Here is a 13,841-nt window from a genome sequence, read left to right as displayed (position 1 = left end):
TCTATCATGCCTTCTCTCCCTTTACCTTCCTAAGACAGTAAGCAATCTGATATGTTATATATGTGCAGTCATTTAAAACACTTCCATATTAGTCATTTTGAAAAAGAAGACAAATGAAAGAAAGGAAAAAAAACAAAGAAAAAGAAAGAAAAATGAGAAAAGTAGTATGCTTCAGTCTGTATTCAGACAGTATCAGTTTCTTTTCTGGAAGTAGATACCATTTTTCATCAGGAATCCTTTGGGATTGTCTTGGATCATTATATTACTGAAAATAGTTAAGTCACTCACAATTCTTCATCATACAATATATTGCTTTTACCATGTACAACATTGTCCTGATTCCATTCACTTCACTCTGCATCAGTTCACTTAAATCTTTTCAGATTTTTCTGAAAGCATCCTGCACATCATTTCTTTCTTTTTTTAATTTTTAGACTGAGATTGACTTTATTTTTAAAATTAATTTATTTTTAGTTTTCAACATTCACTTTTATAAGATTTTGAGTTCTAAATTTTCCTCCTTCCTCCCTCTGCCCCAAGATGGCTTGCAATTTGACATAGGCTGTACATGTACAATTATATTACATATATTTCCACATTAGTCATGTTGTGAAAAAAGATTCGGAACAAAAGGGAAAAGCCAAGAGAGAAAAATAAAGAGAAGTATGATTCCATCTGGATTCAGACTCCATAGTTTTTTCTCTGGATGTGGACAGCATTTTCCATCATGAATCTTATGAAATTTTCTTAGATCATTACATTGTTGAGAAAAGCTAAGTCTATCAACATTGGTCAACAAGTTATCAATACTCATGTGAAAAATATGTTCCTACACCTAAATAATTAGATAAATAAAAATAAAAGCAACTCAGGCTCCACTTTACGTTTTTCAGATTAGCAAAGATGACAAGAAAGGAAAGTGACAAATTTGGAGAGTCTGAAGGAAAAAAAGAACATTATTGTACTGTTGGTGGAGCTGTGAAATGGTCTAGCCATTCTGTCACTCAATAAACATTTACTAAGTAGGTACTATGTACTAGATACTGTGTTAAGTGCTGGGAATACAAAGAAAATCAATTCCAGGGGTGGGGAACCTGTAGCCTCAAAGCCACATGTGGCCTTCTAGGTTACTGGGAGTAGCCTTTTGACTGAGTCCAAGTTTTACAGAACTAATCCTTTTATTAAGGGGATTTGATCTGTGAAGTTTGGATTCACTCAAAGGGCTTCACTTGAGGACCTAGAGGGTCACATGTGACCCTGAGGCAGCAAGTTCCCCATCCCTGGTCAAATCCCTGTTTTCTAGGAGTTCCCAGTGTATTAGGGGAGACAACATGAAAACAACTATGTACAAACAAGATAAATTGGAAATAATCAACAGAGGGGAGGTGCTAGAATTAAAGGGTATGGAGAAAGGCTTCCTGTAGAAGTTAGGATTTTACCTGGGACTTGGAAATCAGGAAACTAGGAGATGGAGACAGGGAAAGAGAACATTCCAGAAGGGGGGGACAGCCAGTAAAAATGCTAGGACTTAGGAAATGGAGTGTTTTTTTGTTCAAGGTATACCACAGAAGGCCAGTGTCATGGGATCAAAGAACATTTGAGGGTGGTGTAAGAGGTAAGAAGTCTAGAAAATTGCGTGTGTAAGGGCAGGTTGAAAAGGGCTTTGAACAACAAACAAAGAACTTTATATTTGATCCTGTAGATAACAGGGAGTCTTTGAAGGTAGGGTGACATGGTTAGACCTGTACTTTAGGAAGATCCATTTGACAGCTGAGTGAAGGATGAATTATAATAGCAGGGAGTGACTTGTGGCAGGAACAAGCTATTGCAACAGTCCAACTGTGAGATGATGAATCTGCCAGAGTCTTCCTTAATAGGCTGATCCTTCACCTGGGAGATGGTCATCTACCTGACAGCCAGTGTGATTTGTACCTCTATAGGTTATATCAGATTGCATGTCATCTTGGAGAGGGAAGAGGGAAGGTAAGGACATGTATCACTTCATATTAGTTTTCCCAGATATTTTCTGAAAGCATCCTTTTCATTATTTTTTATAGCACTATAATATTCCATCACAATCATATGCAATCATATGCCACAGAAGCACATTTTCCCAATCACCAATGGAGTGAAATAAGGCTATGTGCTTGCTCCCATGTTTAGTATGATGTTTTCAGTCATGTTGTCAAATGCCTTCAATAAGGATGAACACAGCATCAAGATCAGCTACCACACTGATGATACATTCTTCAACTTGAAAAGGTTACAATCCAAAGTGGAGGGGGTACTGGTGCATGATTTTTTGTTTGCAGATGATTGTGTACTCAGTGCAGCCTGTGAAGCTAGATGCAACCAAGTATAGATCGATTCTTTGCTGTTTGTACTAATTTTGGCTAACAATTAACACCAGAAACACAGATGCTCCATTAGCTACCACCACACTATCCAAATGCAGAACCATCAGTTACAACAAAGGAAGTTTTGAATGCTGTGGATAAGTTCATTTACCTTGGCAGTATACTTTCCAGGAATGTACACACTGATAATGAGGTTGACACATGCATTGCCAGAGCTAGCTCAGTGTTTGGGAGGGTCTGAAAAGAAAAGTGTGGGAAAGAAAAGGTATTAGATTGACTACCAAACTGAAGGTCTACAGAGCCCATGTGCTGACCTCATTGTTGTATGCCTGTGAAACCTGGACAGTATACCAGCACCATACCAGGAAATTAAATTGCTTCCATTTGAATTGTCTTAGGAAGATTCTGAAAATCACCCAGCAGGATAAGATACCAGATACTGAAGTACTTCCTCAAACTAAACTGCCAAACATTCAAACTCTACTGCAGAGAACATAACTCTGATGGGCTGGCGATGTTGTTCGAATGTAAAATGTACACTTCCTAAAAAACCTATTTTATGGAGAACTCACACAGGGCAAGCACTCACATGGTGGCCAGAAAAAGGTCTACAAAGACACTCTCAAGGTCTCTCTTAAGAACTTTCGAACTGATTGTGTGATGTGGGAGACACTGGCACAGGATCACCCAGCAGGTATGCCCTCATAAGAGAAGGTGCTGTGCTCTATAAACAAAGTAGAATTGAAGTAGCTTAAAAGAAAATTTAGAGAATCCACCCAAATGTTCACATGGACTATTTGTGCCTGACCTGTGGTAGAGCATTTTGAGCTCATATTGATCTGATCATACACAGTTGAACACAATGTAGTTTGAGTCTAACATAGTGATATCACTTTGGTCCTCTTTGAGAATGAAGAACAACAATCAATGCCAAAGCTTGTTCAGTCGTTCCCCAAATGATGGGTATCCCTGCAGCTTCCAAATCTTTGCCACCACAAAAAAGAGCTGCTATAAATATTTTTGTACATATAAGTCCTTTCCCCCTTTTCTTTGATCTGTTTGGGTAGTTTTTAATATTGGTTTTGCTGGGTCAAAGAGTATGTACAGTTTTACAGCTCTTTGAGTATACTTCCAAATTATTCTTGAAGCATTTCAAAGCATGGAGTAATACAAACAGATTAATGTATTAGGAAGGTTATGTGAGCAACTTTATGAAAATAGGAGAGACTGAAGGCAGTGTGGTGATTACTTAAGACATTATTACAATGTATCAGGAAAATATTTTGGCAATTCATCCCACAATGTTTGGTTTGTTGCTGCTCTAACCCAACCAATAATGTATATATAAGGCATCTTTTTTTAAAATAAATTTTTATTGATCTTTTCTTATTATAACATCTAGATTTTCCCAGTTTCTCTCTTCTCCTTTCCCAAAGAGTCAGCTTTTATGCAAATTTCTTAAAATAATTTCTTTTTCTTTTTAAATTTAAGTTTTCAACATCCATTTCCAAAAAATTTTTGGGTTCCAAATTTTCTCCCCATTTCTCCCCCCTCCCCCACCCCAAAATGCCGAGCATTCTAATTACCCCTATCACCAATCTGTCCTCCCTTCTAACATCCCTCCCTTCCTTTATCCCCATCTTCTCTTTTGTCCTGTAGGGCCAGATAGCTTTCTATACTCCATTACCTGTATTTCTTATTTCCTAGTTGCAAGATCAATACTCGACAGTTGTTCCTAAAACTTGGAGTTCCAGCTTCTCTTCATCCCTCCCTCCCCACCCATTCCCTTTGGGAAAGCAAGCACTTCAATATAGGCCATATCTGTGTAGTTTTGCAAATGACTTCCATAATAGTCGTGTTGTGTAAGACTAACTATATTTCCCTCCATCCTGTCCTGCCCCCCATTTACTCTATTCTCTCTTTTGATCCTATCTCTCCCCAAGTGTTGACTTCTAATTGCTCCCTCCTCCCATTGCCCTCCCTTCCATCATCCCCCCCACCCTGCTTATCCCCTTCTCCCCCACTTTCCTGTATTGTTAAGATAGGTTTTCACACCAAAATGAGTGTACATTTTATTCCTTCCTTTAGTTGAATGTTATGAGAGTAAGCTTCATGTTTTTTCTCTCACCTCCCTACTTTGTCCCTCCTCTGAAAAGTCATTTACTTGCCTCTTTAATGAGAGATAATTTGCCCCATTCCATTTCTCCCTTTCTCCTCCCAATATATTTCTCTCTCACCCCTTAATTTCATTTTTTTAAAGATATGATCCCATCCTATTCTATTCACCCTGTGCTCTCTGTCTCTCTCTCTCTATGTGTATGTGTGTGACTGTGTGTGTGTGTGTGTGTGTGTGTGTGTGTGTGTAATCCCACCAACTACCCAGTTACTGAAAAAAGTTTTCAAGAGTTGCAAATATTGTCTTTCCATGTAGGAATGTAAATAGTTCAACTTTAGTAAGTCCCTTATGATTTCTCTTCGCTGTTTACCTTTTTATGCTTCTCTTGATTCTTGTGTTTGAAAGTAAAATTTTATTTTCAGCTCTGGTCTTTTCATCAAGAATGCTTGAAAGTCCTCTATTTCATTGAAAGACCATTTTTTTCCCCTGCAGTATTATACTCAGTTTTGCTGGGTAGGTGATTCTTGGTTTTAGTCCTAGTTCCTTTGACTTCTGGAATATCCTATTCCATGCCCTTCGATCCCTTAATGTAGAAGCTGCTAGATCTTGTGTTATCCTGATTGTATTTCCACAATACTTGAATTGTTTCTTTCTAGCTGCTTGCAATATTTTCTCCTTGACCAGGGAACTGTGGTGCTGAGGTGTAAGCTCAGTTCTCACGTGAATGGTTTCGGGCAGGTAAAAATGAGGGCTTCTAAACCTCAGATCTCTCACGAGGCCCCCCAGGGAATAGCTGGGAATTGAGGAGTGAAACACGAGCTATCTTGTTTTTCCACCTCTTCTCAGTGGAAACTTCCTGGGGAGAGCATCCCACCCTTGAGATTGGTCTGTGGTCTGAGCACACCTGTTGTTAATTAACTAGGGGCTGAGAGCATGCACGGTATTCACGTGCAAACTATGCAGCTGGGAGAGCTTAAGTAGGGGCAGGAAAGCCTGAGGGGGGTCCCCTCTGGGGGTCCCTCCCCTCTTTCACGTCCATCTTCTTGCTGTATGATCCTTGCTCCTTGGGAGGAGGAGGGTCCCTTTTTCCTGGGGAAGAACTTGCTTGCATATGGACATGTAACCAAGACTGAATAAAGCCTAACCCTTGTTTGACTCTGCAAAGTCTCTTCTCTCAATACGTTTATCCGGCTGACCACCGAAGACCTGGACTAAGGTAAGACAACTTGGGTAGCCCACGGCAATTAGGCCACAATGTTCCTAGGAGTTTCTCTTTTTGGATCTCTTTCAGGAGGTGATCAGTGGATTCTTTCAATATTTATTTTGCCCCCTGGTTCTAGAATATCAGGGCAGTTTTCCTTGATAATTTCATGAAAGATGATGTCTAGGCTTTTTTTTTTTGATCATGGCTTTCAGGTAGTCCCATAATTTTTAAATTGTCTCTCCTGGATCTACTTTCCAGGTCAGTTGTTTTTCCAATGAGATATTTCACATTATCTTCCATTTTTTCGGTTGTGTTTTGTGATTTCTTGGTTCCTCATAAAGTCATTAGCCTCCATCTGTTCCATTCTAATTTTTAAAGAACTATTTTCTTCAGTGAGCTTTTGAATCTCCTTTTCCATTTGGCTAATTCTGCTTTTTAAAGCATTCTTCCCCACATTGGCTTTTTGAACCTCCTTTGCCAATTGAGTTAGCCTATTTTTAAAGGTGTTATTTTCTTTAGCATTTTTTTGGGTCTCCTTTAGCAAGGTGTTGACCTGCTTTTCATGCTTTTCTTGAATCTCTCTCATTTCTCTTCCTAGTTTTTCCTCCACCTCTCTTACTTGATTTTCAAAATCCTTTTTGAGCTCTTCAATGGCCTGAGACCAATGAATATTTATTTTGGATATTTGGGATACAGAAGCCTTGACTTTTATGTCTTTCCCAGATGGTAAACATTGTTCTTCCTCACTGGAAAGGATGGGAGAAGATATCTGTTCACCGAGAAAGTAACCTTCTATAGTCTTATTTTTTTTCCCCTTTTCTGGGCATTTTCCCAACCAGTTACTTGACTTTTGGGTCCTTTGTCTGGGAATCTGTAAGATCTCAGTTCCTCTAAGGTGGCACAATCCAGCGTGTACACTGATCTGGAAGCAGGGAGAGACTTTTGTGTCCAGAATCTTAGCAATTACCTCTCCACAGCCACCTGGCCCCTAGTTCCACCAAGTCAGCACTGGGGGCTGATTTTCAGATAAGCTGGATGGGCAGGGCCACCATTCAGTGTGAGACAAAGACCATCTCCCACAGGGCCTCCACACAGGGCCAAGGCAAGACTCAGCTCCTCAGTGCCCCCAGGTTTTTACGATCCAACAATGTACGCAGGCTGATTAGAACTCCTGCGTCCTGCCCAAAGTGGCCTCTACTGGCTGCTGCCTGAGGCCAGAGCTATGAGAAGGCCCTTCTCCCTTCCTGGCCAGCTGAAAAAACCCCATCACTGACCTTTGGCGCCTGTGGGTTGAGGGATCTGAGAACCCGCTGCTGCGACTGGAGATTCCGCCCCCGAGGTGTCCTCCTCCCAGAGCCTTGTTGTGCAGCGTGGAGCAGCCAAGGCTGGCCTGGGCTCTGCCCCGCGTCTGGTGCAACCGACGTTTCCCATGGGTCTTTCAGGTCCACTTGGGCTGGAAATCTCCTCCATTCTGTTGTTCTCCACTTCTGCTGCTTCAAAATTTGTTGAGAGTCCCTCTCTACAGGTACTTTATGGGCTATGTGGGGAGATTCTGCATTTGTGTGTCTTTCTACTCCGCCATCTTGGCTCCAACCCCCCTAAAATAATTTTTTGCAAGAATGATCAACATATAAAAAGATCTGATATTCTGCAATCTTCTACACCTGTGGATTTCTACCAACTCCATCTCTATAAAGGAGTTGGGAGAGGTGTCTTCTATATCTTCTTAAGTCCAAACCTTTTTTTGCTTTTGCAACATTCAATTTTGTTTTGTAGTGCTTTGAGAAATGTGTAATACAGAGAAACATGCAAATATTTATTGTGAAGTGATGCAAAAGGAAGCAAAGCTAGGAACACAATATACTCAGTGACTTCAACAATGTAAATGAAGTTTATGATTTTTGTAAATGCAAGTGCTCCATGGTTCCTTTATGAATGTGAGAAGATTAATACTATTTGCTCATAATTCCTACACATATAAATGCATGATTAGATACCCTCTTACTTTAAGGCTCTTGTATGTTATTAGATGGAATTTTTCTCTTATGATATTCCTGTTAAAATTCTTCAAACTAATTTAATATCCAAGCAAGAAGTAATGAGTGTCTGAATTAATGAGAATAAAAGAAAGGTGGTTAGATTGGGAGACATATCTTGGGAGACAGATTCTGTAAGACTTGGAAACTGATTGGACATGTGTGGTAAAGGAAGAAAGTGCTCAGAACGAACGACTACAAAGTTCTGTGCCTAGGTGACTGAGAAATCAATAGAAAAATTGAAGTTTGGAGGTCAGGTTGGTTTTGATTAGATGATAGATGAATTCCATTTTGGACAAACTAAATTTGAGTTTGTAGTGTCAATTTGATAGGCTGTTATAATAAAGAGGTCCCTAGCCCCACCATTCTAACTTCCTAATGGGCCTGACTGAACAGCAGGCATGTCCACATTTAACCACACAATTTGGCTTTAACCACATCAGAGGCCCCCAGACTCAATATAGCCACTACCCTCAGATCCAACTGAACAGGTGTGTCCTGTTCTCAACCATAATCACATCATCCATTTAGCCCAAGACAGAACCACAATACCTAAATATCTGTCTTGACCAGACAGGACTACAATAGCTAGCCAATTAAAAAGCAGCACCACCAGGATGCAAACCAGGATGTTTGACCACTGAACCACAGAAAAGGTGTCCCCTAAGGGCTTGCACAGTAATAGTAAAGAACTGACCTAGAGTAAACATGATATAGAGAAGCTCATTATAATATTATTATCATATATTAATGCCCCCCCCAATGGACTTTTCTGTATGCATTGTGGGTAATTGCATGCGCAGTTCTACCAATTCTGGGACAATCCTGATTACCTAATCTATTGACAAACTCCTCCTTTTTTTTAATATTCATAATTTCTATTGTGTAATCAGTATTATTACACTATAAAATTGCTTGTCTTATCTTACTAAGTTGTTGTTTCTTCTTGGAACTCAGCCTAAGGAAGGGATCATTCCTAATAAATGCTTATACTTGGATTAGAGATGGTTTACCTCTCAATTCTTTGAGATGGTGCCACCACAACACACCATGAAACTGAAACAATTTCACTCATCAAAGAAAGGCAAGTTTGGGGGCTATGCAAGTTTCAAGGCTGTACTTTGGAACAGAATGGGTTACTTAACCCTTTCCTGGGTCACAAAAAAAGAAAAGGTTGGTGTGAATCAGGACACAATCAAAATTAAATTGAATTTGACTGGAATATCTAACTAGAATTTAGGGAATCTTACAAAGTAAAGTACTAGTTAATTTTAAAATAACTTTTAAAATCAGTATGTGTGTTAAAACTGGAAGTTTGACTAAATCATATGAGACTCCTATTCATTTTAAGAAATCACAGAGAGGTGCAAGTAAATTGATAAGCTATGTGTTCCTTCCAAAATTGTGGAACGCAGATTTGAACTAATTAAAACATGCTCTTAAGTGTGATAACTGTAATATTAGATTGCCTCTTTGACAAACTTTGGCAGTGGATTGGATGGAAATATAAGACCCTATAATATGAAATGTTTGGAATAAGTAGCATTTGTATAAAATATTACAGTCAGCATTAAAATCATAACCTCAGATTCTGTGTAATACCCTTTGGAACATAGATCCAGATAAGTGAATTAATTCTGGTCACATTTTAAGTGAAATATTATCACTCCTAATTTGATGTTTAAGATAAGGCAGAATGTATTATACTATTTGGCACTAAGATAAATTGGGAAAATGCATAGATCTAAAATTTGTTAACTGGGTGACCTTAAGCAATTGCCTCAGTGAGTATAAAGTGCATATAAATAAGTAGGTAAAATGCATGCCTGGTACAGGGCAGATACTGTAAAATGTTAACTATTATTATTAGTTCCTCAATTAGATGTGACCAGTTTACAATGCCAAGGGTGATGAGATGCCCAATTTTCTGTGTAATTTGGAAATGCATTCAACAGGACTGAAGTCACTGAATTGGTAATGGGTTTGTTTCAAGTTTCAAATATATAATATTGTTTCAAACTGGTAAACTTTTATATTACTTTTAGAAAGTATGTGGTTTTCATCAGTCCAAAGGAAGAATATCATGGGGTACCCACCCATCATACCCATCATCCTCTGGATGTGGGCTGTGCTCAGTTCTGGTAAACCTCCCCTCTGGGACTCACTGAGGCAGAGCCAATTCTAAGCCCCCTGTCAGTCTGAAGAAGTTACAGAAGCTGAGACCTCTGTCCTTCTCCCAAATGAATCTGTGTCCCAGCTCTTTGAGGGGGGAATGATGGAGTCTAGCCACTGCCCCCAGACTCAATATACCCGCTTCATCATATTCCTCATTGCCTCACTGGAACAGCAGGAACATGCACAGTTTCACCAAGTCTAGAACTCTCCCCATATCAATAAACCCCTCCTATATTTTAATATTCATATATTCTGTAATGACATAATTGTATAATCCTCCATAAATGCCTTTGCTTGGGTTGGAAATGGTCTCAACCTGTGAATTCTTTCAAGACAACCCTGCAATACATCTTGAATCTCAACAGTACAATGTTACCTGAAGTGGTATAGCAAGGTCCATGGAAGAGTTTTTTTTTTTTTTAAAGGACAAGACATTCTTGAGAATATTTTGGTTACACAGATGAAATAATATGCAGGAAAAAACTGAAAATATATGAGGGGATGATCTTTGCAAGGAATAGAGGAGGGAAAAGGCTGGGACCAATTAACTAAAGCGATTAGAAGGAGAGATTAACTTTGGTAAGGAGGCAGGCTACACTTCATTCTATGAAATCCAAGTATTCTCATAGTGGGTAGCCCTGGATCTGAACCCAAGAGCCTTGGGAATAGCAATGTTTCCAAGAGCCCATTACCCTCTGCCATAATCCTGGGCAGCAACACTTGTGCAGATGTAACTGGACAAGTGTTCTTGAACGTGCGTCAGCCACAGCTACTGAAGACCAAAAAACAAAGTTATTGCCACCAAAGTCCTTCGCACTCTCAAATGGTTTAACATTAGATACTGATATTTTTTTCCAGTGGAAATGTCTTAAAGAAGAGATATTAACCTGTTTTGCTGATGCACCAGGAAACTTTTCCATTGACTTCCAGCTGAAACCTTTCATATGTGTTGACCCCCTCATTAGAATGTAAGTTCCTTGAGAACAGGAACAGTCTTACATTTCTTTTAGATTCCACTGCTTAACAGAAAGTAAGTAATGAAGTACTTCATTCATTCAATTAAGGAGAGTATTTGTGATATCTTTACTTTTTTTCCTTCATTTAGTTTTAAAATAAAAAGACCAGGTTTTAGATAGGATCAAAGAAGACTGAGCTCTCATGACGAAGAGAAAGATTAGCTGCAGAATTTTCTAATAAACATTTGCATTTCCTTTTATCCCACCCCCAATCCCACTTTCAATTCTTGAAAATAATTGGTAGGCTTGACAAAGATTTCTGGTGCTTGCAAGTATTTGTGGCTGTATGTCCTTTGTTGTCCTGGAGGTGAGGCCAGGACCAGCAAGTAAATTGGATTTAAATATGGGAGGGCTGTGAAAAGTCACCAGCCTCACTTTCTCCTTCAGAGCCATCTGGGTCCAGTGACCAGATACACATCAAGGGGACTGGAGATAGCCTCCTTTCAAGTGTTTAGTTGATTCATGATAAGCCTAGGTGTCGAAGTGGATAGAGTGCTAGCCTGGAGAGTTCAAATAGAACCTTAGATAATTACCAGCTGTATAACCTTGGGCAAGTCACTTAGGCCCGTATGCCTCGCCTCAATAAAATGGAATGGCAAAGCACTCCAGTATCCTTCCCCAAAAAACCAAAAGCCAAACGGGGTCCTAAAGTGTTAGACATCACTGATCAATAACAAAAGCTAAAACCTCTCGAGCCAAACCCATCGTATTTTCATGGCCTTTCTTTTAAATTTGGGGGAGGAGCATTTTTTCAAGGCCCTACCCCCAAGAAACCAAACAGCCAGCCCCCAGTCTTCCACACCGCGTCAGTTCTAAAGGTCGCCGGACTAGCTTTTAGGAAGTTCCCGTCGCTTCGTGTGGGTTCGCAGACACGCTCTCGTTTTAAACGAAAAGGGCACTGTGGCACCGAAGAGGGAAAACCCAAAGAACGAGATTCAATTTGGCCAAATTGTGCGACCTTTTCCGTTAAGGACATCGGTAGTTTAAAAACCACAGGATGGATTTGGGATTCTAAAGGCAGGAACCCCTCCAAGAGATTAATGAGAGAAAACTGAGGAGCAGGGAAGGAAGAGGGAAACAGCCCCCGGGCCAGGCCGGGGCTGGGGCCCAGAGCCTAACGAGGTGGGAGTCCGCCCGCGGGGCCACGGAGGAGGCGACTCCCCACAACTTTCCCTCACACCGGACGGAGATTTCTTGCCTTCTCTCTCTTAAGCTCTCTTCCTCCCATTATCGGCCGTGCCTCCCCCGCCCATGCTTTCCCTGTAGTACCGAAAAGTAGAAGAATTAGTATCGCCTCAGAGCTCCGAGCCCGAGGTATAACCGAGGGAAGAGCCGCACGGCGGGGGAAGGACAAGCGGACGATCTCGCGAGATCTCCTCTAGCCCACAGGAAGAAGCAAGTAGAGGGGGAGAAGTGGAACGAAAGTGAGGGCAGACTGGGGGGGGAGGGTGGATGAGTGGCCTTGCCTTGGTTTGGGATTGGTCCGAAGTCTAGGAAGAGACCCAGAGAGGAGAGTGACGACAGCAGAGGGGAATGACGGATGTGAGTAAGTAGGGTGGGGAGGGCGGGGCGAGGTGACCAGAGGGGCGTTGCGCAGGCGCGAACCCGGAGCCGCGGCAGGGGAGCGTTGTTACCTCAGCTCAACGTTCAGCTCTCGCGGACAAGTCCCGACCCCGGGCGCCCCACTCCCCCCCTTCCTCCCCAGCCCTGCTCGGGGCCCGCCCCCTCCCCCGCCTCCTCCTCTCCGCACTTTCCCCTCCCCCCGCCCGCCGTCGTCGAAGATAAACAATAGTTGGCGGCCGGCGAGCGCGCTGCCTGGACCTCGCGCGGCCGGGCTCGGCGGGCGGGCAGTGTGGGGCTGGGAGGGTCCCGGCGATCCTGCCATGGCGGGACTCTACTCGCTAGGGGTGAGCGTCTTCTCCGACCAAGGAGGGAGGAAGTACATGGAGGACGTGACCCAGATCGTGGTGGAGCCGGAGCCGCCGGCGGATGACGAGCTCTTGCTGGGGTCGTCGCCTCTGCTTCCCGGGGATGAGACGGGCCCTGGGGGCGAGGGCCCCTCGGCGGCGGCCCGAGAAGGACCTCGCGAGTCGGCGGGCGGCGCCGGGGCCTCGTCGCCAGCCGCGGGCCGCGGCTATCCGCGGCGCCGCCGCCGCTCCTCAGTGGCTTTCTTCGCCGTGTGCGATGGTCACGGCGGGCGAGAAGCGGCCCAGTTCGCCCGGGAGCACCTGTGGGGCTTCATTAAGAAGCAGAAGGGATTCGGCTCGGCAGAGCCGGCCGAAGTGTGCACCGCCATCCGTAAGGGCTTCCTTGCCTGTCACCTGGCCATGTGGAAGAAATTGGGTGAGTGACCGTGACCGTGACCGCGGCTGCCACCTCTCCTCCCCGTCCCGCGCGGGCTGCCTTCCCGCCTTCCCCGCTGCAGCCTGATTCCTCTCTGCTTGCACCCCCCACCCGTTCTCAGAGGGTCCTTCCCCACCCCCCAACCATCCCCCGCTTCCCCCAGCGCCAATAGACCATTTAAAACCGGGCGCCAAGTTTGGTCGAAAGATGAAACGACCGAATCATCCCGCCTTCTCTTCTCGCCTCCCTGAGCCCCTGATGGGGACATGTTTCGGTTGAATGTGTCCCCATCCTTGCCTCGGCTTGCTGCTCCCCGGAGGACTGGGCGCGCCGCCGTCTTCCGCCCCTTGTCCAGCACTCGGTGTGTGTTCTGTAAAGCTGAGCTCTTGACATTCGGGAGTGGGGGTGGATGTGCAGAGTAGGATTCAGAATTGTAGAATGGGGTGTTGGAACCTCGGGCCGTCCAGACCCAATTCGTATCCGAAAAAGAATTCTCCCCGCAGCTCGCCGGACAAGCGGCCCAGCAGGGCTTTTCTCGAAGACCTTTCGAGGGATTCCTCCAAGTGTTAGGAAGTTTTCCGTTCCTGGAATCTA

General features: G+C 43.1%; 2 protein-coding genes across 4 annotated transcripts in view; one reads left to right on the top strand and one right to left on the bottom strand.

Annotated features, from left to right (window-relative positions):
* Positions 1 to 12,279, bottom strand: part of APPBP2 (amyloid beta precursor protein binding protein 2) — a 95,184-nt gene extending 82,905 nt beyond the window's left edge. For both annotated transcript variants that reach the window (XM_072637745.1, XM_072637746.1), the window contains exons 1-2: positions 12,174 to 12,279; positions 2,509 to 2,594 (exon numbers count right to left, since the gene is read on the bottom strand). The gene's annotated coding sequence lies outside the window, so the exon portion shown is untranslated. The remainder of the gene's footprint in view (positions 1 to 2,508; positions 2,595 to 12,173) is intronic.
* Positions 12,280 to 12,514: 235 nt separating this feature from the next.
* Positions 12,515 to 13,841, top strand: part of PPM1D (protein phosphatase, Mg2+/Mn2+ dependent 1D) — a 44,707-nt gene continuing 43,380 nt past the window's right edge. Inside the window, exon 1 of one of the 2 annotated variants that reach the window (XM_072637749.1) lies at positions 12,515 to 13,247. In XM_072637749.1, coding sequence (XP_072493850.1) covers positions 12,788 to 13,247 — 460 coding nt within the window. In that variant the 5' untranslated portion in view covers positions 12,515 to 12,787. The remainder of the gene's footprint in view (positions 13,248 to 13,841) is intronic. The other variant, XM_072637747.1, reaches the window with a different exon arrangement.

This window comes from Notamacropus eugenii, chromosome 2, assembly GCF_028372415.1.
Source record: "Notamacropus eugenii isolate mMacEug1 chromosome 2, mMacEug1.pri_v2, whole genome shotgun sequence".
Taxonomy (NCBI): domain Eukaryota; kingdom Metazoa; phylum Chordata; class Mammalia; order Diprotodontia; family Macropodidae; genus Notamacropus; species Notamacropus eugenii.
This window is presented reverse-complemented; position numbering and strand designations above follow the sequence as displayed.